The sequence below is a fragment of the Polypterus senegalus genome, chromosome 9 (genome assembly GCF_016835505.1).
Source record: "Polypterus senegalus isolate Bchr_013 chromosome 9, ASM1683550v1, whole genome shotgun sequence".
NCBI classification, from domain to species: Eukaryota; Metazoa; Chordata; class Cladistia; order Polypteriformes; family Polypteridae; genus Polypterus; species Polypterus senegalus.
In genome coordinates this window covers 45,602,738-45,629,473 of record NC_053162.1, presented here as the reverse complement: position 1 = coordinate 45,629,473, position 26,736 = coordinate 45,602,738, and the positions used below count along the sequence as shown (strand labels likewise).

General features: G+C 38.1%; 1 protein-coding gene across 1 annotated transcript; it reads right to left on the bottom strand.

The window, feature by feature from the left end:
• Positions 1-602: 602 nt before the first annotated feature.
• si:ch211-122f10.4 (cathepsin A-like) lies at positions 603-26,736 on the bottom strand. Its single transcript, XM_039763058.1, has 11 exons — positions 26,427-26,736; positions 22,916-23,027; positions 19,701-19,838; positions 12,745-12,903; positions 12,228-12,319; positions 10,074-10,158; positions 9,266-9,418; positions 8,575-8,705; positions 6,575-6,737; positions 4,912-5,001; positions 603-2,538 (listed from the first exon to the last, which is right to left on the bottom strand). The coding sequence occupies exons 1-11, from the start codon at positions 26,591-26,593 to the stop codon at positions 2,455-2,457; spliced, it is 1,374 nt and encodes a 457-aa protein (XP_039618992.1). The 5' UTR covers positions 26,594-26,736; the 3' UTR covers positions 603-2,454.

The window sequence follows — 26,736 nt, the reverse complement described above, 5'->3', positions numbered from 1 at the left end:
ATCCACTGACATGCTGTTGAGTTGTTAGGAACTGGTACAAAATGAGTTGGTGTGTGTGTATTATACATTACCTTTTGACTTTCAGCAAAAGAAAATTGTTACCAAAAACAGATAACAAATAATACAACTGGGAAAACAAATGCATCTTATGTAAAACAAAGCAGTGCACCCCTGTAACAGTATTCACAGTATAAATAATGGTGAGAGAAGCATATTGTCAAGTCCAGGGTTCAAGCTCTTTCTGCGGAGTTTGAATGTTCTCCTCATGTCAGCTTGGATTTCCTCCGGGTGCACTGGTTTCCTCCAACAGTCCAAAGACATGTAGGTTTGGTGGAATGCTGATGCTAAATTGGTTGGATGAGGTGTGTTTGTGTATGTTTACTCTGCAATGGACTGCTGCCATATTCAGAGATTTGTTTTTACTTTATGCCCAATACTTGCTAGGGCAGGCATCATCTTTCCCACAACCCAGCTCTGGATAAGTGGGTTTACAAAACAGACAGATGGATGGAAAAATCTGGTTCATCTTAGAAAAGAATGAAAGATAATTGCATTTTCCACCAGCAACCACACATCCTAAAAAGAGTGGAATAGCTTGAAAGTTAAAGCGGAAGAAAGAATCTGTTTTATTGAACATTTCAAAGCAATTTACAAGCATTGGAAGTTTCATTTCAAGAAAACTACAGTTAGAATACAAGTAGAAAAAGCGATTTATCAATTGTTATGTGTTAAACCTGGGGACTGAGCATGCAGGTTTGTGGCATTAAGTCATATTGCTGAAACAAATTTCTCTCATGGTTTAAAAACCCCAAACAAGTAATGCAGCTGTAATGTGCACAGAATGAGGCTGTGGTCACCTGAACTCTGAGAATGTTAAATGATTCTGATTTACAGTTTCCTATATTTCTGTTTAGAGTGGATCAGTTCACAGTCACTAGCAGCACACTGACTACAAACTTTTCAAAATGTGGTCAGAATGATTAGTAACATATAATTCTCAAACCCACTTTGTCTAATTCAGGGTCACAGGGGGCTATTGTTTATTTTAAACTGTGAAATATATTTATTTATGTGGCACATCTACATACATTATTTCATCTTATATGTCTTCTCAGGTTTTACTGCTAAATTGCTAGTTTGACAAGGGGACTATGACAGTCTCTTTTGTTGTTTTATTGTTCAAACCTTGATTTTTTAAACAAATTAACTAATAAACATAATAAATCATACCGATAGATTTGTAGGGTATTAATGTCCTGTGTACAGAGTATAGTGAAATTCTTACTTGTATGTGTTAATCAACATGCAAGACATCACCATTCTCTAGTGCCATGATTAGTGAGTATAATTATTTTACTGCTAAACTTTTGTCTGCCTTATTTGAAAAACCTCAGAATACATTATCCATAACATAGAAGCAACAAATTATATGCCAAATGTGGTAATATTACATTATATAACTACTGTCCATTCAATAATGGCACAAAGAGAAAAAGGATGAGATAGACCACATACAGTAGATTATAAATTCAATCATCAAAATATAGAAATTATTACAATCATGCAGGCAGTAAATATTCTTTAATTTGAGGTAAAAAAATAGTTTTCTTTCTTAACTTTTACTTTAACGTTCAAGTACTCAACAGTCATGGAGGGCAAGTGTCTTTAGTAAAAAAGGTATATTTTATAAATATAGAAGATTAATCTGGTATTACCTAAAATTAAAAACTGCATGAATTACATGTTATGTTACTGTGTCAGACATGCAAAAGTTGCAGATGTAAGGAATAATTATAGAAGAAAATTCTTGATTTCCTTTTTTTACTCCTTCCCTAAATTTCTTTAAAATTCACTATATTGTTACATTTATTATAATTAATTCTTACTTTCAGAGTTAAATTCATTGCTTTACAACATTTCCTTAGAACTAGGATTGCAGTTCACTTAAGGCACTTACCAACACATTCTGTACATGCATTCATCCCTTTCTTCCAAGCCTGTATGATCCATTATGAGGGTAAAGGACACCATACTTTATTCCAACAGTTCTTTTGAACCATTCCTGAACTAGACACGTGTACAGGAAATGACATACAGTACTTATACTCACACTCACAAACATTCATACTGAGTCAATTTAAAAAGAAAAATCTAATTAAAAATGGGAAGTGTAAGAAAATGGGAATACTTGGAAATATTCACACACTGGGAGAATGTGCAAACCACAGACGGTGTCCAGCTGAGCCGTGAGTTGAGCAATGCTTGCAATTTCCACAAAACGATTACAGTGTGAGTATCTATTATTACAGAAGTGAATTTTAGGAGCTGCTTTGAAAAGTAAATATACAGAAATGCTGAATCAAGTAACTCAGTAACAATACAGAAATAGCTTGAGTTAATTTAGATTCTCATGTTGTTAAGTTAAATGATGTAAGTTCCAAGAAGTAGCTCCGATCAGTAGGGAGAATTTGTTAGGAACGACTGGAACATTTTCAATGCTGGGCCCGGTGCCCACTGTGGCACCATATGTCCTGCACCCTGGAAAAAAAATAAAACACAATGAAAAAGCAGTAGTGAGAAGCTCATCTTTAGAATATCTATTTATTGATTTTCTGAACTAATCCACAGCCTATCACGGCCTCTTGACCATTTAATGTTCACAGGTGAAGACAGTAACAGACACCTCTAAATTGCCAGAGCCTTCAAAATAGCAATGAAACATTATAAGTGCCGCACAGTAAGGAGACCTGGTTTTGTGTCCAAGGTTCTCCCTACATGGAGCTTGCATGTTATCCTGTGTTTTTTCCCCGAAAATCCAAAGACAAGTGGGTTAGGTGGACTGGTGATACTAAACTGGCTCTAGTGTGAAGCTGAGGGGTGTGTGTGTTCGTCCTGCAATGGATCGGTGCCCTGTCCTGAAATTGTTCCTGCCTTCTGCCCTATGGTAGCTGGGACAGGCTCCAGCAACCCCACCATGAAAAAAATGACCCCTTTCAGGACTAAGCAAGTTAGAAAATGACCAACTGACAACACTACCTAGTGTAATTCTTAAAAAAATCCTTTGTAAATTTTTGGATAACTGCATTAAGTAAATAATAAATATTTAAATTTGTGACATTGAAAAAGAAAATAACCTTTATTTCCATTAGTAAAGTTTTTTATTTGGCTCTGGGAGTCTGTGCAGTGTGCTCTTAAAGCTGTTCTAATGGAGTCAGGCCACTTTTATAACACAAGACAACTGTGTGCTACAGCCTATCAAAAACAAAGCTTGAAGAATTTCTTTTGTATGCCTGGCTCATTTATGTTGCCACAGAAAATAGTCCTTATTATTCATGTCAAAAGATATTATAATTAAAAAAAGGTTGTTTTTTTTTAATAGAAAACATAAATACTAGAAGACTATTTACTAAAGTTTCAGCGTGTTTTTGGCATCAGCCATAAGCATTGCTAAAGGTTTTATTGTATTTTTAGGAAAAGTGGACCAATGGTTTTGGCTTATTTGGACTAATAACTGGGAGATGCTGATTATTGCGAAATGAGTGATTATAGGAATAAATAAGGCAAATCTTTAATAAATGTACATATACTGTATTTTACTATATTCAATATATATAAAATTACAAAAATAATTTTTAGATAGAACATAAATTAAACATTAAATTACACAATTTAATATAAAATATATTGAGCATATTCATATATGTAATACCATTTAAAAAAAAATCACATTCCTCCTATTACTAACTTGCTCATATTGGACAAAGGAAGTATGCATGCCGATAGTTTGTTTAGGTGAGTGGCAGGGAGTGAAGAAGGTTTGTCTTTAAGGACAAGAACAAAGAAATGTTACTGTAGTTAGCAAGAGTAAATACAAGCCAGTGACTGGATCTTTCACCAAAATTGAAAGGACAAAACCAAAGTGAAAATAAATTCAAAACCTGCACCTGTCCCTAATAAGCCAGTTTGATGAACTGCATGACCACTAATCTCCTGCAAAGTATTTTGATTTCATATACTTTATTAAGGGCAGCAATGTGGCACAGTGGTAGCGCTGCTGCCTCACCGTTAGGAGACCCGCATTTGCTTCCTGGGTCCTCCCTGCGTGGAGTTTGCATGTTCTCCCCATGTCTGCGTGGGTTTCCTCCCACAGTCCAAAGACATGCAGGTTAGGTGCGTTGGTGATCCTAAATTGTCCCTAGTGTGTGCTTGGTGTGTGGGTGTGTGTGCCCTGTGGTGGGCTGGCACCCTGCCCGGGGTTTGTTTCCTGCCTTGCGCCCTGTGTTGGCTGGGATTGGCTCCTGTACAGGGTGGTCCAGATCTAATTATGCAGATCCAGATCATCTGGATGAATTTGATTTATGTGGGGACGATTCCAGTTCGGCGTGAAGACAATTCTTCATGTCGTCAGTTCGCACACTTCTTGATGGTCTGGGATTTGTTGGGTGATTTTCTATGTAATACACTTAATAAGTTATAGCGTAATGAAAATTGCATAATTAGATCTGGACCACCCTATAGTTAGGATATAGCGGGTTGGATAATGGATGGATACTTTATTAATGCCAAGAGGAAACTGTCTTTTCACATGACCTTTGGGGGTCTGTGTCCAGGGTCAGTCATTGTAGAGCACCCTTCTTTTTAAATTCTTAAAGTTCATCCTATACATCATTGCCACCATGATGTCATAGGTTACATGGTACATTCATGACATGCCTAGGAACCACACAACATTATAACAAAAAGACATACAAAATCGCAGTGCTGATGAAAAACGGATACACAAAATGGTGACACAATGATGTCACTGTCATGATAAAAATATTTTAAAAAATCAATAAAAAAAAATTAAAAACACTTTGTAACAATAAACGAATGTCATTTACAAGCGATTAAAATGATCTTGACAATCACCTTTACAGTCAGGAAGGTGATGTTTCTGAACTGCTGATAATAGCCTGCAATCTGCTTGTCATAAAGCCAGACCTGGTATTTTGTGGTTTCCTGAAAAACAAAGACAGATGAGAAACTATTCCAGGACTTGTTCTGAACTACAAACACCTTTACATCCAGCAATCTACTGTATTTTTCACAGAGGAGAAACGTAATGATCAGGGCTGAATGTTATGGTCTTATAGCCTTTTCCTACAATGGAGGCCATTGAGCATACTGTTGTCAGGGCCACGTCCAGTGTTTCTAGGGGCGTGGTGTCCGGGGTCATGACCTCAAATTAATCAGTAGACATGATAAAAGGTCATTGTTGGTACTGCGCTTTATCCCATCTCTGGGTATATCCATCTAATATTTTTTTTAATTTTCTTTATGGTTATTTTCATGTCTTGCATGGTTTTCGACTTCTTGCCTGATTATTGACTGTGATTTTTGCCTCTCATCTGGAGTTTGGTAGCTTTGTTTTATTTTTGGCATAAATCTCCTGGTTTATCTCAAAAAATAAATTATCAGTTTTCCTGCCAAGTGAAAAGGCATTTGGTATAATTCACAGAAAGAACAAATACAGTATTATTATATACTAAAATCCTACTTTTGAAATACTAATAAACATGCAGCTGTAATTAAGCTATTTTTATTGGTATTATATGCAAAATGTCTGCCAAGAACTCAGAAGTGTGTCACTCAGTCAACTACATCGAAAGATGTGCTTGCTATCAGTTTTCCAACGTAACCTAAAATTCATACGTGAACAGTACATCAGTTGTGATAATTCTAATTGGTCCACTAGCAACTTAAGTGACACATTAATGGGGACTGAACTGGCATCTTTATGATTTACAGTCCCAATGTCCTCACCCCTAGACTACACTGTCATTTAGCTGGGAAAATATGAATGTGGAGCAGCAATTTAAGCTTCTGGTAAAACTTTTCAAAGATAAAACGAGTACTGAAAGTGGTAAAGACTGAAAAGTAATCCCCAAGAGCCATGAATTAAAAAATATGATAAGCCTGGCGAATACCTAGAAGGGGGCCTACTCAGAACTCGGGGAGTAAAAGTGATAATCAGATGGATATAAATGGGTCATGTGGAAGTTTTTAAAATAATCATTACTGTTAAATTATCTTAAATATTGGTGAGGTAAATATAATCCATAATACATTCTGGAAAAAAGAAGTGGTGCACCATTCAGTCTGCCCTTAGGATTTCACTAAGCATTAGAAAGTCTAAATTAGAATGTACACTGCAAATAATGCATTTGCAAAAGCTAGAAAAAACAAAAACAACTTGAAATGGAAGTTGTTCTGCCAGTATTTAACAAAAAAATCTGCCAATTAATTAAGGAAAATTTACTTGACATAATTTCTTAAAATAAGATAAATAATCCTAAATGCAAATTCTTGATAAGTCAATACATCTTACAATAAGGAAAGAAGGATATGATAGCTTAATATGAAAAATTTTCACTTGGTGAAATTTCATTTCTTGCACTGTATGAGTAATCAAATGATTAAATAATACCTCAATAGTTTTCTTACGAAATCGTTTTTTTTTTTTGTTGTCAGAATAACACATTATCACAACGTCTAAAGTCCAGAAACATTACTTCAAATAAACTTCTCCTACCGTTATGTTAAGCCCCTCAACAAACCATTGGTCCCCTAGGAAGTTGCATGCCAAGTCAGTGTCTCCATTGTATACCAATACTCTCAGGTGCTGATCCAGCAATTTCAAGTAGAAGTCCACCATAGTTGTGTAATTTCTCACGTATTGGCTTCCAACAGTCTCACTACACAATGAAGAAAGAATAACAGGGGGAAAACTAAATTTCTATTTATTCTGGGAACACAGGGCCCAAGCCTTGGATATGACTTCTGTCTATCGCTGGACACCCTCGTGTACATAAAAACAATCACTCTTAGTGAGAAAATTAAAATCACTAATCAAACTAACATGCATATTTTTAGGATGTAAAAAGAAAGCTAGAGAGAGTATGAAAATACTGCACAGATAGTGCACCAGACAGTTTCAGCATTTGTACGATGACTCTAGAGCTGTAAATCAGCGCTGCCAACCACTTAACCCACATGCTGCCTCTGCCTCTTTGTAATTGTTTTTCTTGCCATGCAAAACCCATTGTTATTTACTCACTGCGTCAGCTGTATAAAAACAGCCCTAATTCACAATAATTCAGTGATATAAAACAATAATAATTTTATATAAAATTTAAGTTACATTCAATAGCATAACAGTAATGCTTTTGTTTTATGTGTTTGATGAATTCACATCATAGATGCCCCTAAAAACCCATCTTAAACCATTTTGTTTGACCTTAAATGCCACCATTTTGTTTTGTTGTAGCAGTTCCTATGGCATTGCTAAGGGTGAGGTTCAGAGTCATGCTAGAGTCCAAAGGTCAGCTGCTTATACTTCCTGGTAGCCAAGACTGGATAACTGCACACGCATTGTGCTTTGCTTTTACACATTAGACCTCATAGTCTAAATTTAACATGTAAAAGCAAGGCAGTCCCTGATATGAGTCATTCTGTTAATTAAGCTTGAACAAATTGGGAACACCTTATCTTTTATATGGTTAACATTTTTTAAGCTGCTTATAATTTTATTTTAAAGGCCTACAGTTTTACCATGGGAACAGAAATCATTATTCAAAGGCTGGAAAATGTCATTTTCAAGTTTATACCACAAAAAAGGCAAATTTGAAGAAATATTTATGCTTAAAAACACCTTTTAATTTCTTTATTATTTGTCTGTGATTGAATAGGTAATCATTCATGAATTAACTTTAAGTTATTTATTTATCATTATTGATCATTTTTATTTCTCATTTATTGTGTTTTTAAGTTATTCTCAGCTGGCTTACTCATGAAACAGACTACAGGAAGACAACAAGGACACACTGCCTGCAACCTGTTAAGAAGCACGTCCACTTAAATTCTAATATTTGGCATATTAAGTGTTAGCTTAGATAAAATTTTATGCTAATCAGAAATAATACTCATAATAAATGGAAACAATAATAAAAATAATGCAAATAACATTCAAGCAGACTGCTGCATCCTGCAACACTCTTGTATTTTACGCTAATGGAGTTTGGCTTTGCTTTTTTATCTTTTTTTTTTACCTGTTTTCAAAATTTGCATTGTGATGGCGTTTGATGCAAAATGTACATAGAAAGACTGAAGTTGTACTTCTAAAGCCCTTCTTTGTTTCTGTGAATTCTACCAAGCAAATCAAGTACACTGACAAATCCCTGCATTACTTACCTTTCAAAAATGATTTCTTGATAGATAGATAGATAGATAGATAGATAGATAGATAGATAGATAGATAGATAGATAGATAGATAGATAGATAGATAGATAGATTGATTGATTGATTGATTGATTGATTGATTTGCAGGCAGAAAAACACAAGACTTTTTGAATTAACACTTGTTATGTTGAGTTTAATGTTCATCACATTATATGTACCATACAAGCTGAACTGTGATTTTTTTTTAAGACAGCAAAGATTCCAATCAGATTGTTTCAAAGTAACACTTCTACACAAATCTCAATTTAAAAAGATTCTTACTGCCTCATATATCATTGTGAAAAAGGCATCACCTGCACAGCTCCCATGGTGGAAGGACATCTGGAATATGAAGAGCCTTTCGTACATCGCCTCTGTTCAGCCAGTTAGTTTGGGCGGTGGCATTGATGCAAGGTGGGATTAACTTTAGACTTTTTTCATTAGCCTGTAGATATAGAGGGAAAAAAAACATGTCAATGGTGGATACAGAACAACAGTCAACTATAACAAAGTGTTTCGTACATATAAAACACATATCTCATGTTTTGGTGTAGATTCTTACAGTACAACTATCCAAACATCTGTTTTCTAGTCTGCTTACCTATTTTAGAGTTACTTGAGGCTGGAGTATGTCCCAGAAGGTTTGCATGTACCAGTGAACCAGTGTAGACACCAGTCCCTCACAGGGCACACACACTCACACACACACAAGCCCTTTTTAAACTGCCTCTTAACCAAACATGGACGTCTTTAGGAAAACCATATGCAGACTTCTAAGAACAAGGAAAGTCCACACTTGCCTTGCCTGGGCCAAAACTTTAAATTCATGAGTCTAGAACTTTTAGGCACACGCACTAACCACTATAATGTTAAAAAGTAACATATTTTAGCAATAAAGCACAAATAGCTCCATCTTTGACTAGTTAACTATACAGTTGTTTTATTCAACATAAAAAATGTGAAATTTTAACTCTCTATAGTATATTAAAAGCAAGTCATGCCTACCTGTTTTTTAGTCCAGTAAGATTTGTAATTCCTAAACAGATTCTCCATGTCTCTAATATAGCGAATGTGTGGACCAACACCACCAGCACAATCCAAGTAGAGGGCATACATGTTTAGGCCACTATCATACAAAATGCTGAATCCCTGCATTACCTGAATGCAAAAAATTACTGGAGTCACGTGAGTGTTAAATAAAATTGAATTCACTTCCAGTTTACAATTAAATGAACAAAACCTCAAGGACGGAATAAGTCATCCCCGATTTTATAATGGACTCTGTCCTACTGCCTACGTAACAAAATAATCAACCATTCTGACTCAATAGCACACTAGGAAATTGAACATTCTACTGCAGTTCACAAAGCAGAGTGCAAGCAAAAACTAAATAATGTAGAACATGTTAGCAATAATACATACTACTGAACTGTTAACAAACTAGAGCCAATGAAAAGCACTCCTTTCTGAGCTATGGTGCACAAAAGGGATTACTGTGCATACCATGGGCCACAAGACTGACCAATCAGTCATGGCAAACTGAACTACATTTTGTAATTGTGTGCAGCTTAGGTAAAGTTAATAAAATAGCTACATTATGGCAAAAGAAAAAAAGTTAAAAAAAATAAATAGAAAGCCAGAAAACAAAGTGAATTACACAGTCCCAAAGCAAAAACATGATAAGCTAAAGCTGACTGGATCACCAAGAGATGGAAGTACCTAAATGGACAATACAATAAACACCGTTTTTTCCATTGCCTTGAACAAACTTTAAAAGACTGTTGTTCATTCTTGTCATATAAAGTGAACCTACCGAATCCATGCATTCTTTTACGGTACTATTGTAGAAAATGCAGATCCCATCTTTGCAGCAGTACTTATTCAAATTAGCCCACAACCTAAAAAGAATTAATTTGATAGACAATTCAAGCAATATTATTTATTTCAGTGTTAATGTTGTATATGCTACTGAAAAAATGGCTGATTAATTCTAGCCCTCCACCCAACCCCTGGCCAAACAACTTTAAGTTTCAGAGTCACATGGTATGATTACATATTAATATTCTAAATTCTGCTTAGATTCACATTATCCTGGCAGCATCAACTGCAAGGCAGGAATCAGCCATGGGCAGGGCACCAAAGTACCCATAAACACACCCACACGCTCACACAGTGTGAAAATGCACCTACCAATTAATCTAATGCACACATTTTTGGGAATGTTAGAAGAAAACCACAATACCCTGGGAAAACCCTCACAGATATAGGGAGGCTTTATACTAAATTAAAAAACACATGCAGGAAGAAAGTGCAAACTCCCCACAGATACTTCATTCAAATTCAGTCACCTAGACCAATGAGGCAAATTCAGTCTAGGACAAAGTGGGTATTGCCCATTCTACTAGGCTTTTTACTGGCATACAAGGCTTGTTAAGGCAACAGAAATACCAGGGATGCAGCTTCACTGCATCCCCATTTATATTCCAAAGTATGTGGTTCAACTGCAGTCAGTACCAGTGTCATCCTGTGCTTCCCCTGATAACAAAGGTGTAAATCAGTGTTGAACTGGCATCCTTGCAGAGGCCCCTTCAAACCAGAAGGCATTAAATGGACACTGAAGTTTGAACAAAGAGCTATAATTCAAAAAGTGACAACTGTGATTGACAAAATAATGCAGTGATGAGCAGGCTCTGACTTTGTAACTGGCAGTGAATTTAATCTACTCGCAAGAGGTTACAACTTCCTTCAAAAACTAGCTGCACTCATCTGTCTGGGGAGAAAATCTGCAGGCACTCTCTGAAATGACCTCTTGCACTCTCTGAAACCTAAGAGCTGATGAGCAGCTCCCTCTTTGGCGAGCTGAAACCTGAGATCAACTCTTCCAAGCCAAGCCCTTTGCCAGTGGGCTTAGAAGGGCAGCCATTATTTCAAGATGGCAACTTCCTCATCTAAATTCTTGCGCTAGGAAGAGTAATACCTTTTCCCTACAAAATTGCAGGGGGCACAGCAAAAAGCCTAACTGAGAAAAGCACAGCATATTACGTACAAAGGACCATATTGCAAAGAGAAAGCGTGCACTCCAATGCAAGAAGAATCTTCCATTTGAACCCGGAGCAGCAACAGTCACAGCCCCATGTAACATCAGGCATCATCCTTATAGACTTGGTATTATAAAACTGTTTATCTGTGTCAAGATAAAGTAAACCTCTACACAGCCAGCTTCTACTGTGTTATGTTTGTCTGTCTCGTCTGCCTTGTTGCATCTCATACGTCACTATACTGTATTTATGCAATTATCATATTTCTGTAATCATTGTGTTTATCAATAAATTGTATTATTAAGTTTCTTAAGATGAGTGCGCTTCGGTTACCTTGACACAAGTCTAATGGCTATAGGCTGCTTCCTACAGAGAAAGATAAATAAAATAAAGTAGAAGTCTTACCAAATTATTTAATTATGGTAATTACTGGCACTACCAAAGACAAAACTGATATTTAATTAACCACGTTAAATTCTCACCTTCCTACAGCACTAGCTATTGTATCGCTGTGCAACCTCATAAAAATAGTTATTAGGTACTATTTACATTTGCTTGGTGGATAATAAAGATAAAGGTTAAGGCAAAAGCTATTCACACCACCCCATTAGAAAGTCATCTGTACTTTGTTCTTCACCACTTTTGTTAAGATGACCTTTTGGGGATAAAGGGAACCAGAGCCTACCTCAGCATCAATCGACATAAGACTGGTACCTGCCCTGAATGTATCATAGGCAACTTTAGTCTCAATTAGTTTTTAATTTTTATTTGCAATATATAAAGGGAATTTTACATCATATTAGAAAAAAATATGGTTTATCTTTTACAATAAGTAAAGGGTTTGCATGATTTTTCAGATTTATAAGAGTGAAAAATTGCTCAGAGATTTATTTAAGAGTGTTTCAGAGTTAATTTAATATTATACTTACTCATCTCCGAAGAGGCCATGATAGTATCCAAAGTAGATGGCTGACTGGTCATTGAGATCATAGCTACTTAATCCATTGCCAACTCCAAAACCCTAATTCAGTCAAAAAATAAAGGATCATAAAAATAATAATACACATACTGTATGTTTATAAATATCAATCCATACACATGTACCATACATGCATTAGGACTCCAAAATACACCATAACCACTGAAACAACTATTGCCCCCGTTTTGTTATATTTCATAACCAATAAACCTTCACATGCAGCTAAAGATTTTAATAAAACAGTTTCTGCTTAAACAAACTGTGAACACAGTGCCATTATTCCTTTTGACGTTATTATTGGTGTATGGGATTTATTGGGTCATTATTTTCATGTGTACAGAGTACAGTGAAATTCATAACTGGCATGTGCTCAACATGCAAGCAGAAAGTGTTAGTAAATCGATTCCAAACTGATGATAAAATACTAAACATATAAAAATGATATGAGTTAAATCAATTTGGATTACCTTGAAGTTGATCTTTGAACTCCCAGTCACAATTTTCATACTTAAGGTTGGTACATAAATACCTCCATAACTCTCTCCAAAAACGAAGAAATCATTTAAAGTAAAATTTGGGAACTTGTTGAAAAAACTCTGCAGAGCTTTATAATTATTTTCTGCAACCTTTAGAGAGATAGGAACAAAAGAGTTATTTTTATTAGTTTACATAAGAGGAGAGTGCAAAGAAAGCATATTCATTTATGAGTGGCCATTGAAAATAATCATGATTTACACTTAATTCCAAAACAAACAATAGAATAGACCAAGATAGGAGAAATAATCAACCATTTTATAGAAACACCTAAATATCCTTAGATGAATGGGAAAAGTAAATCAACCGAAGAAGACATTTTTGAAAGCACATGCATAGTTTATAAATACAAAAGTTTAAACACAACCAAAAATGTCATGAAAAACATGACAGTCAAAGAACTAAGTGAGATAAAAAAAAGGTTAATAACTGAAGGTGTCAGAAGCCTGTTTAAATATACCAGTTGATAGTCACTGGAGGCCATTTTGACTGTCAGATGATTGCAGTGCCACACAAATCAAAGTGGGAAAAATGGCTTGAAATAATCCGATTGTGGGAGGCACGGTCAGAGTCAACCTTAAATTAGGCAACATGACCATAAATGTACCTGTGTCTACATGGCCTTTTTGACATGGCCAATGCCTATGGTTCAGTCATGACATACACTGAAGATGTTCATGAAGTATAGTTGCTGTGTTAAATCTTTGAACATCTTTTGCATTCTTCATGGTAGTAGGTGGATGAAATTTCTCAATAAATGACCTCTTTGATCTTATAAGATGACATGTACAACCTCATGAAAGAATGGACTCCGAATGCAGTCTGGATCTCTTATTTAATGGATGAAAAGCTAGTCAATGACTGACAGCCCAAGTCCAAAAAAGATCTATTTCATTTTGATGATTACATTGTCTTTGTGAAATCTTTGTCAAATACACACTTTTCTGAAAATGTTCATCTTCTTGAAGGCGAGTATAGGTCCCATATTTTGTATGCCTTAGTTAATCTGTGTTGTCTATGAGGAAACTTCCACTATGCAAACTTCAGCCTCACTAATCAAGCCACATGACTCATGACCCCCAACTGTGACTAAATGGAGAGATCCAAACAAAAGAATACAACACACACTCTGCTTCCATGTATGTCAGTCAAATCTAACAATAAAGCAGATGACAGGAAATGGACAAAGACTAAATATTTGGTTCTAAGTCTAATATTGCAAAAATTGCTTGTAATCTTTCTTCTAGGGTAATGACCGGAAACATATTAGTATATGTATTTATGGTATTAGGCTCACCACCTATGGGAGGGGCCAAGGAGGTTGGGTGCAGTGTGAGTTGGGTGGTGGCCGGAGGCGGGCAACTTGGCGGTCTGATCCTCGGCTACAGAAACTGGCTCTTGGGACGTGGAATGTCACCTCTCTGAAGGGGAAGGAGCCTGAGCTAGTGCACGAGGTCGAGAGGTTCCAGCTAGATATAGTCGAACTCACCTCGACGCACAGCTTGGACTCTGGAACCAATCTCCTTGAGAGGGGCTGGACTCTCTACCACTCTGGAGTTGACCCGGTGAGAGGTGGCGAGCAGGTGTGGACATACTTATTGCCCCTGGACTTGGAGCCTGTGCGTTGGGGTTTACCCCGGTGGACGAGAGGGTGGCCTCCCTCCGCCTTCGGGTGGGGGGAAGGGTCCTGACTGTTGTTTGTGCGTATGCGCCGAACAGCAGTTTGGAGTATCCACCCTTTTTGGAGTCTCTGGAGGGGGTGCTAGAGGGCATACCTTCTGGGGATTCCCTCATTTTGCTGGGAGACTTCAATGCCCACATGGGCAATGACAGTGAGACCTGGAAGGGCGTGATTGGGAGGAATGGCCCCCCCAATCTGAAACTGAGCGGTGTTTTGTTATTGGACTTCTGTGCTCGTCACGGATTGTCCATAACGAATACCATGTTTAAGCATAAGGGTGTTCATATGTGCACTTGGCACCAGGACACCCTAGGCCTCAGTTCGATGATCGACTTTGTGGTTGTGTCGTCGGACTTGCGGCCATATGTCTTGGACACTCGGGTGAAGAGAGGGGCGGAGCTGTCAACTGATCACCACCTGGTGGTGAGTTGGCTTGATGGTGGGGAAGATGCCGGTCAGACCTGGTAGGCCCAAACGTGTTGTGAGGGTCTGCTGGGAACGGCTGGCAGAGTCTCCTGTCAGAAGTAGCTTCAACTCCCACCTCGCAGAACTTCACCACGCCCCGAGGGAGGTGGGGGACATTGAGTCCGAATGGGCCATGTTCCGTGCCTCTATTGTTGAGGCGGCTGACCGAGGTGTGGTCGTAAGGTGGTCGATGCCTGCTGCGGTGGCAATCCCCAAACCCGTTGGTGGACACCAGTGGTGAGGGATGCCGTCAAGCTGAAGAAGGAGTCCTATAGGACCTTTTTGTCCTGTGGGTCTCTGGAGGCAGCTGATAGGTACCGGCAGGCCAAGCGAATGCGGCTTCAGTTGTTGCTGAGGCAAAACTCGGGCATGGGAGGAGTTTGGAGAGGCCATGGAGAATGACTTTCGGACGGCTTCGAGGAGATTCTGGTCCACCGTCCGGCATCTCAGGAAGGGGAAGCAGTGCAGTGTCAACACCGTATATGGTGGGGATGGTGCGCTGCTGACCTCACTTCGACGTTGTGGGTCGGTGGGGGGAGTACTTCGAAGACCTCCTCAATCCCACTAACATGCCTTCCAATGAGGAAGCAGAGCCTGGGGACTTTGAGGTGGGCTCTCCCATCTCTGGGACTGAAGTCACCGAGGTGGTCAAAAAACTCCTTGGTGGCAGGGCCCCGGGGGTGGATGAGATACGCCCGGAGTTCCTTAAGGCTCTGGATGTTGTAGGACTGTCTTGTTTGACACGTCTCTGCAACATCGCATGGACATTGGGGACAGTGCCTCTGGATTGGCAGACCGGGGTGGTGACCCCCTCTCTAAAAAGGGGACCGGAGGGTGTGTTCCAACTATAGAGGGATCACACTCCTCAGCCTCCCTGGAAAAGTCTATTCGGGGGTTCTGGAGAGGAGGGTCCGTCGGATAGTCGAACCTCGGATTCAGGAGGAACAGTGTGGTTTTCGTCCTGGTCACGGAACAGTGGACCAGCTCTACACCCTTAGCAGAATCCTGGAGGGTGCATGGGAGTTTGCCCAACCAGTCTACATGTGATTTGTGGACTTGGAAAAGGCGTTCGACCGTGTCCCTCGAGGAATCCTGTGGGGATGCTCCGGGAGTATGGGGTACCAGACCTCCTGATAAGGGCTGTTCGGTCCCTGTACAACCGGTGTCAGAGCTTGGTCCGCAAGGGGTCCGGTTTGGTGGACTCAGGATTGGGTCACTGCCTTTTGCAGGTGATGTTGTCCTGTTTGCTTTATCAGGCTGTGATCTTCAGCTCTCTCTGGAGCGGTTCGCAGCTGAGTGTGAAGCGGATGGGATGAGAATCAGCACCTCCAAATCCGAGACCATGGTCCTCAGCTGGAAAAGGGTGGAGTGCCCTCTCAGGGTTGGGGGCGAGATCCTGCCCCAAGTGGAGGAGTTTTAAGTATCTTATTGGGAGGGAAGAATGGATCGTGAGATTGACAGGCGGATCGGTGCGGTATCCGCAGTGATACGGGCTCTGCATTGGTCTGTCGTGGTGAAAAAAGAGCTGAGCCATAAGGCAAAGCTCTCAATTTACCAGTCGATCTACGTTCCTACCCTCACTTATGGTCATGAGCTATGGGTAGTGACCGAAAGAACGAGATTGCGAATACAAGCTGCTGAAATGAGTTTCCTCCGCAGGGTGTCTGGGCTTTCCCTTAAAGATAGGGTGAGGAGCTCAGTCATCTGGGAGGGGCTCAGAGTAGAGCCACTGCTCCTCCGCATTGAGAGGAGTCAGATGAGGTGGCTCGGGCATCTGATCAGGATACCTCCTGGACGCCTCCCTGGTGAGGTGTTCCAGGCACGTCCAACCGGGAAGAGGTCCCGGGGAAGACCCAGGACACGCTGGAGGGACTATGTTTCCCGGCTGGCCTGGGAATGCCTTGGGATTCTCCTGGAAGAGCTGGAAGAAGTGGCCGGGGAGAGGGAAGTCTGGGCCTCTCTGCTTAAGCTGCTGCCCCTGCGACCCGACCTCGGATAAGCGGAAGAGGATGGATAGATGAATTTATGGTATTTAGTGTTACTTTAGCTTAAAGTAAGTGTGCATGTTGAAGAAGTTTTTTTTCTCCAAATATAATAGGAAAACTCTGTACTGTGCTTTCTATGAGATCATCCAAAAATATATTCAGACTCAAGCTAAGTAAATGTGGTTGTGAGATGCTTATAAACCAAGCAAAGAAAAAATTGATAATATTTAGCATGATAAACATTTTTGTAGATGCAAGGGTGGAGAATACTGGTCAGCAACCCTGAGGCAATACAGGTGGGCTGAGATAAATGGCAATTAACATGCTGGCATTAGATAGTTAAAATTTATGACACTCCTTACCCCTCCATGAGGAAAGGTTGGACTAGAATGTGGGATGTGATTCAAGAGATGTGTGAAGGAGCCACAGGATTCTTTTAAATTAAGTGCCGATATAAGAATTAAGTGTCTTTGCCATTTTTCATCCTGAGGAAAAGCAATTTCTGCTGTCCTATGCAGGCACAATGCTGGATCAAGAGCCATGCCAGACCACATTAACTTAACAGACATTAATGCAGACAGCCATCTGGTAGCATGTTATCAGGTTTTATTATTTCTTCAACAATCATTTATTTTTTAAATTTTAGGCATATTACTACGGTTGCCCTGAAGGGCAATGTGCAAAAACAAATAAAATCATGCAAATATAAATCAGAAAACACAATAACAAACTGGAAACACAAAAACTAACTGAATACACAAAAGACAATCGGAATATGCAAAACAAATTGAATATGCAAAAACAAATCAGAAAATGCAAAAAGAAATTGGAAACACAAAAAGAAATCGGATAGAACAAAAACAAATTTTAAACAGAAACCAGAAAACGCAAAAACAAATTGAATACACAAAAACGAATCAGAAAGAACAAATGCAAATGGAGTAACATGCAAACAAAACTACAACTGTGTAAACAAATTGGGAAGCATTGGCAAGCAATATTTCAGTATTTTTAGTTGGTAGTGAAGCTAGAACGTGATGCCCACAGCACTCCGCACTAAAAAACATTTCATATTGGCATTATTTTTATTGTATTAGAATATGCGCTACTGACATATACTGCAATGTACGAGTTTTATTCCTAGTATTATTAACTTTTCATGTCAAAACCACTGTGGTATTAGGTGTGGACTTAAAATGTATTGTAATGACACGTGGTGGGAGATTAAGAGAAATGGAACCAGCCGCATTAAGTCAGACTGCTGGGACTTGGCCCTAAAAGGTATCTTCCTAAGCTCATACATGCCACCCAGCTCCATCTCACTTCACTCACTCAGGGTCAAAGGCATAACCCATATAGTACACTTTCCCCCGGTTCCATGAGACAACCCAAGGCAAGGGTCCATATATGATGCTCATCGGAGGCCAAGCATCAGAACTGAGGAGTACTTCAAATAACTTTGACAACCAGTCCCTTTATATTCAGCCCTTCATTCAACATTGTGACACACATGTAATTAGCCTCTCCTTGGAATTCACCATTTAGGGTACAAGGACAGCACCCACATTGCTGTATAGTTAGAAAAAAATTCAGTGCAGACAGAAAACCCAGCACGTGTTACTGTGACTGATGTCACTTTTGCTGTGCTACTTTGGGAACCAGAGTAGACGTGTCAAATATAAACTAGGATTTAGACTGTGGTTACAGCAGTCCGTTGTAGAAGAATTAGTCTTCTGTTTTTTATCAAATTGTTTGTGGTTAAGACAATATTGCATGGAACACACTTGCAAGTTTTTCTCCTGCTTATTCTACTATTCTATTTACATTATGGAATGTAAAAAAGGGGGAAGTACTGAACTACCCAGGACATAATCCTGACAGTGTGGTAAAGAGTATGAGATTTGGGGCATTCTGTTATGATCTGCATGATAAAGAGTATACAGGGGAATTGGGTCACCTTAGGACCCCACCAATGACCAAACACTAACACTAAATATTTTTTAAGAGCATCTAAAAGCCTGACCACAGTAAATAATATATCCTGCAATCATTATCTGGAGTTAAAAGTGGAAATATAATTCATATAATTTTGACCCCTTTGTAAGAAAAAAAGAGACAAAGAAACTATGTCAGCTTCAATTTATGGTCTGTCTTGTTTTCATACCTGCATTTATATAGTCATTGTATTATTTTGATTATTGAAGTGACCATGTTTTTGTTATTTCATAAAAGAGAGAAAGTGAAGTAGGTTTATTTGATCCTCTGTGTGCATTTATTTATTTTTTCCATAACTTAAAATATATCCTTTCCTTACAACACAATCAGCTTTTCTCAACCTACCAAGCTGTCCAGAAGTCAGATGCAACAGTCCTAAATTAAGTTTTCCTCTTGCAACTCACTCAAAGCAAAATGCGTTGGAGGAACAGCTTCAAAAACATTCTCAAAACAAAATGGCAGAAATGTAATACTGACACACCATCATTCTGGTTGGCACCAGATGGGAAAAGACCGGGCATTGATCACCACAATCCTGCAGACTTCACTCCGAGTATAGATCTCAGAGCTACAAGTCACCTCATTCAAAACTATTATGAATTTACTTTCATTTTGTAATACGTGTTCATTGTTAACAGATTTTAAATTTATTCTTTCAGACCAATGTAAAAATCACTTGCTTTCAAGATTACTGACTATGCAGGGTATTATTTTCCAATCATGAAGATATTATGTTCACAGTCCAAAAAAGTTGTAATTGTACCTCATCATCATTGGTGCTGTAATTTTTATCATCTGAATATGAGAATCCTACGCCCACAGGAGACTCCAGGTACAACACATTGGCTATTTTGTTCCAGCTGTATGGATTCATATAAAGGTTGACTCCGTCCTCACTGACCTGCCACCACAGAAAATGGAAACATGTGTCAGGCATTTTTAATGATATTAAGAATTACAAAATAGGAATACACCAACACAGGCTATGATAGCACTTCTAATGTAAATTTAGAACATTAAGTCAAATTATTTCCTAATTTTTATACTCTTATGTTGTTTATATAGAGGGAGACATCCCAAAAAAAAATCACAGACATCTTTAGAACTTGTGGAGGCACATTTTTAGTAAAACCCCATAGGGAAAGAATGGATAGAAGACCCCACTGCTTTGTTTAAAGAAATACAAAACCTCAAAAACTAATTGGTCACCTCAAACCTAGACAGGTCATAAACAACACATCCAACCTGCATGTCCTGTAGCATGTCAATCTGTAATTGAATACCAATATAATTTCTGATCAATAAGTTACACATAGTATTATTTATGATTTGGATGTACAATATTATATTGTATTGTGTTAATCTCAGGTGTGTTCTGATCAAATGTCTGCCATGTAACAATACTTGGGGCATTGTCAAGAAACAGAGTCAAAGTCCTTATATGCGAGCATACTTGGCCAATAGTTGTGAATTTGATTCTGATATTGTTTGTTTATATTTAACACTTGATATTTCTATTTAGCCATATTATACTTAATTTTAAGCTGTTTTATTTAGTCTTACTTGCTTTCTGTTTCCCTATATATTTATCTTATTACTCTGTTTTGCATAATGTGAGTAGTGAACCAAGTTCACATTTCACTGCATGCTGTACATGCATAACTGTGTGTCTGACAAATAAATAAATCTTGAATCTTAAATCTTGGATCAATTCAAATATAGTTTTTATTTGGCACTACAGTCAAACCAACTGCAATTTTGTTTTTCTGTTATCACCAATGTATGTGAGACTGCTTACATATCAAAATATTTCAGAACAGCATATTCCCTTCTTAACTTTTATTCATTGTACTTCTCTTACTGCAGCATTTCTCAACCTTTAAGTATTTGCGACCCGAGTTTCCATAACAGTTTTAATCGCGCCCCCTAACATTTTTTTGAAATCCATCCATCCATTGTCTAACCCGCTGAATCCGAACACAGGGTCACGGGGGTCTGCCGGAGCCAATCTCAGCCAACACAGGGCACAAGGCAAGAACCAATCCTGGGCAGGGTGCCAACCCACCGCAGGACACACACAAACACACCCACACACCAAGCACAGACTAGGGCCAATTTAGAATCGCCAATCCACCTAACCTGCATGTCTGTGGATTGTGGGAGGAAACCCACGCAGACACGGGGAGAAGATCTCCTAACTGCGAGGCAGCAGCGCTACCACTGCGCCACCCTTTTTTTTTTTTTTGAAATGTAAATGCATATTTTATTATACCTACTTAACTTTAATCAACATTTATCTAACTCTATATTTATGGTTCTAGTATCAGAATGTAGTTTAAGTTAATTTGTTTTGGTTTCAACAGATTTTTTTTTCATATTTTTGATTCTTGCTTTCCTTTTTTCACATCTTCGCACCCCCCCTTTTTGTTACTTCGCATCCCCCTAGCGGGGCCCGCCCCACAGGTTGAGAAGTCTTACTGTATGTATGTATTTGTATCTACCAATGCAGAATGGACAGAATCTGATCATTTATAAGCTAGTTACATCAGAGACAAATTAATGGAATCAATTAAATATGATTCAAAAGTGAATTATAAAAGTTAGGTTCAGTACATTAAAAGATAGCCACTAGTATGCAATTAAATCCTGAACAAGGCTAATTGAGTGTAAGAAAGCATATAACATAATTAACCTTGACTTTCAAAATGATTTGGATAAGGTAACATTCCAGATTACAGAATATAGAGATCACAAGCTCAGTGTGCAAAGTAGTGTAGAACAAGTCTAGGCACAGAAAATCGTGGGTTATGGCACAAGGTGAAAAGGTGGGTCCCAGAGTAATCAGTGCTTGTGTAGCTTCCATTTTCAGTATAGGGAGTACATAATAATAATAAGCATGTGAGTGACAAGTTAGTGAATCTGTAATTTTTTATATTAATTTGATTTGATATACTGTTTTAATCCCCAAGGGAAAATCATTTTTTACATGACCTTTGGAGGTCATGGCACAGGGTCAGCAATTGTACTGCGCCCTTGGAGAAATTTTCAGGTTAAGGGCCTTGCTCAAGTAGGATCTTTACTGGCAGTAATGATATTTGAACTGGCAACCATCTTGATATCAGCACAGAGGGAAAACATGATGAATCATTCAAAAATCAAGAGTTGCAGATCTGAACTAATGTGGCCATACATGAGGCAAGTGGAATTTACTTGAAATAAATGGCACCTCTAAACTATAATTACAACATTTTTGGGAGTCTAAATATTTATTGAATCATACTTGTGATTCTCCCTGCATTTGTTTTTTACCATAGCCAGACAGTGTTACAGAAGCATTAAAAAGGCTAATAGGATATTGGGTTGTATATTTAGGATGCTTTGTGAAGTACAAGTTAAGAAAGTTATATTGCAGCTTTAAAAACACACTATTGTATAGATTTGGTCCCCGTGTTATAAGGAGGACAAATGGTTTTAGGTAAAATCTGGTGAAAAACTACTACACAAGTTCTAGAACTGCAGAGTATCACTTACAAGAAAAGAAAGGGAGTTGATTTGGAGGTGATATCACAAATGTGTTTAAATTTATACATCAAATAACTACAGTCGATGACATCAGTTCCTTTAAATTTTTTTTTGTTTTTACAAGAACATGAAGATAATAATAGATGATGGATAACAGAAATTTTTTCACAATTGTTATGAGATACTTCTTCACGCATATAACTCTGGATACAGAGAATAAATTAGTGTAGTTCAGAGTAGGACCTTATGAGCCTTACATCGCAACACAAGCTATGTTGGGCTGAGTGGATATCAGTACTCTAGCCAAAAAATTGCTTATGATCCAATGTATTAATCTTTCTTTAAGCACGTTTCCATTTTTTCTAACAAATATCCTAAATTTTGTTTATCAATCATCAAACACGTTTTACCCTTATCTACAATATCATGTTAGTATATATGCTATAAGATGTTTACATAGAAAGGTCCATTTTCAGACAAAAATCCATCCAATGAACTGCAGCCAGGTCCTCCATTCAACCACAGTACTAATGGATCTTTCTCAGGATCCCTCTGTGATGTTACAAACCTGAGAGAGAGAGAGAGAGAGAGAGAGAGAGAGAGAGAGAGAGAGAGAGAGAGAGAGAGAAGAAAGAAAGAAAGAAAGAAAGAAAGAAAGAAAGAAAGAAAGAAAGAAAAAGAAAGAAAATATTATTTCAAAGGATACAAACTATAGAAATAATTTCCACATCAGAATAATAGTCTTTATTTCTTTCTGGCATGATGGCCATCACTCAAAGCAATGTTTTATATTCTGGATATTGTAATAGTTTTTTTTTTATCTTTAAGCAAGATTCATAGTTTTTGAAGTGGAGGTTATTTGTTTGTGAAACCAAGATAGTGTAGGTATTATATAATAAAAAGAATGCCACAAACAAAAGTACTTTAGCTTAGACTGTGTAAACAATTATGTCCAGTAAATGTCAACATTCAGTAAAATGCAGTGTTGCTTTCTTATTACTTACTAGTAAGTACTAGCAGTGGCTTTGCTCAGGTAAGTAATTTTAAGCTCTGGTCCTTTTGTGTCTAATTGAGGTTCTTACAATGGACACTAAGGAGACATCAGTGTACTTGTGAAAACATTTGAAACTTTCAGAATATGTCCACTTAAAAGAAGCAAAGCTCCTTGTTTGGGAAAACATTTAATTTACTAGACATTAAGCCCATTACAATAACGGCCGTTAGAACAGTAGTACATAAACATTAGTAGGAACAGTCTATATTAAATGGCAAGGGACCTTGTATGTGGCTGTATTATGCGTCACTGTATTGTGTGCCTTTAATTTTCTCTCGCAGTAATACTGGTTTGTATTTCCATAAAATGCCTGTAATTTTCTCTGACAGTAATACAGTGGAACCTCAGTTCACGACCATAGTTCACTCCAAAACTCTGGTCAAAACCCGATTTGGTCGTGAACCGAAGTAATTTCCCCCATAGGATTGTATTTAAATACAATTAATCTGTTCCAGACCGTACGAACTGTATGTAAATATATACTTTGTTAGTTTTTAAGCACAAATATGTTTAATTATACCATAGAATGAACAGCGTAATAGTAAACTAAATGTAAAAACATTGAATAACACTGAGAAAACCTTGAACAACAGAGAAAAGTAACACTGCAAGAGTTCGCACTATAGCGCTACGATCTGCTCGCTAAAAACATTTTTTTTAATGAGTTTTAAGCACAGGAAAAAAAATTAACATTTGAAAAATCCGTAATTTAATAAACAACCAAGAAAAGTAACCTGTGTGTGTGTGTGTGTGCGTCTCTCTCACGTGCCTGTGTGTGTGTGTCTTGTGTGTGTGTGTGTGTGTGTCTCTCTCTCTCTCTCTCTCTCTGCACAGGGAATGCACAGGGAGAGACTAAACACGTGCGGCCCCGCGCATGCGCACTTCAACAGAAGACACACACGGACACCTGGACACACAGAAGTGTTTTATTAAAGAGGATGGCTTAGGGGTATGTTTGCAGAGCTGAAAATAAATAATGTTATTGCAAAGTGAAATTTGAATAGTGAGATTTTTTTTTAAAATGTGAGAACAATGTGGGACAATATTTCTTCTCTTGAAAAAGAACAATTTTATAGAAATAAGCCATCCATCCTGCTATATCCACTACAGGGTCACGGGGGTCTGCTGGAGCCAAACCCAGCCAACACAGGGCGCAAGGCAGGAAACAAACTCCAGGCAGGGCACCAGCCCACCACAGGGCACACACACATGCACCAAGCACACACTAGGGACAATTTAGAATCGCCACTGCACCTAACCTGCATGTCTTTGGACTGTGGGAGGAAACCGGAGCACCCAGAGGAAACCCACGCAGACACGAGGAGAACATGCAAACTCCACGCAGGGAGGAGAAATAAGCCATGTTTTAATTTTAAATATCACTTAAGTAGTACAGATTATTATTCTACAACATACTTTATTTGGATAGAAAACATATGTGAGATCAAGATAATAAAAAGAGTACATTTGAGACTCAAACCACAGTGCAGCTCATGCTTCTATCTGGGCTCTTCTGCAACTTTCATACACCAGCAGTAAGATCTCCCTTACAGAGCATTAAATGTAGAACATCACTGTGGTTTTTGCCATTTTTTTAAGTAAATTAATTTTTCAATGAGGTTGGATTTTTGTGAGAATTAGGCCATCAGATTCCTTCTTTAGTAAAAAAAAATATTTTTCCTTAGTCTGCAGTAGAAGAAAATGTCTTGTCAAATCAGTCACCCTTTATACAAATTGTGTGACTATTGTGATTGGCATTAATATATTTGAAAGCATTCTCTTACATCCTGTAACTTGCTGTCATTTGAGAATTTTCATGTCCGTAAGTGAATTTTTGTGATTCACTGGACCATCAACACATGCATCTACTGCTGGTCGTTTTCTTAGTAGAAGGCTGTAGTTACTAAAGATATTTTTGACATAAGTAACGTTTTTTCTTTAATGTATATAAGGTTATTGCAAACATTCATTGTGTTCATAACAAGTGGTTGCTTAACGATTGCATGAAAATGTGTTTTAATGATACATCTATAAAGAGGATAATTCACTCTTGATTTTTCAAATCATGACTTGCCCACCAAGGTGGTAACTCTGAGGCTAATGATCTGAGCCGGAAAAGTTGCCGGTTCGAATCTCGTAAATGCCAGAAGTGATTGCACTCCATTGGCGGAAGGGCTGGAGGCAGGTTAACGTCATACCCAGGGCGGAGCAATTGCAGGTTAAAGCCGGCCTTGTTCAAGGGCCCAACACACTTTGTAAAATGTCTTCCCTGATACCTTTGTAATTTAAAAAAGTAAAAACTTTTTACAAACAATATTACAATGAGAAGTGCGTAAGTAAATTTAATACATAACTTATGTGACCTAACATAATGCAATTTAGGACCGCGCGGACACAAAGTCTATCCCAATAGCTCTGAAGCGCTGGGTACGAGGAGCCAGCACAGGATTGGATGTCTTTATACATGCCCAAATAATTTTCGTTAATTCAGTGACAAACAAAAAACGTTGAAAATTTGCGGATAACGTCTAAATCGACTTTTACTGTTTAAAACAATATACACTAATGTGATAACAACGATAGAATGTATACTGAAGACCGTCAAATTTCTGCTAGTTTGGTGCCCAAGTCCCTGTCAACACAAGAGCCACAGTTCGATTTCAGGATGAATCAAATTATGTTTGGAAAAAAAAAAACAACTTGCATAATATCAACAACAGACTATCTAGTTGAAGAGTTAAGTGTAAGTTCAACAATAAAACAAATTAAGCGAATGTAATGTAGTTTTAAGGTCGTTACATATCATCTTAAGAATGACACAATGATTGTTCTCCGCTACTTCCTTTATTTAATGCGCTCAATCGAGCCTTCTGCTATTGATTTTTTGTGTTGAAATAAAATAAATTAACTTACCAGTAGTGGAGGTACTTTCCAGGGGATGCCTGCAGATATCCCGACCACTGCCTGAAATTAGGCTTAAATGACAGTCCGGGAAGATTTGTCACTTCGTCGGGATCATAAAGCGCATCTACTTGGATAAAGAAGGGCGCAAGGAAACCCAAGAGAATGCAACAAAGCATATTTTTCGGGAGCGTTGGACGCGATTTGGCCTAGATTTCTTGCTAAAATGAAGCAAAGGAGGAGAAAGCAAGGCGAATGAAAGTGTCAAGGAGCCTTTGCAACTTTCAAATCATATGACTGTAACCTCAGGTAGTCACGTGAC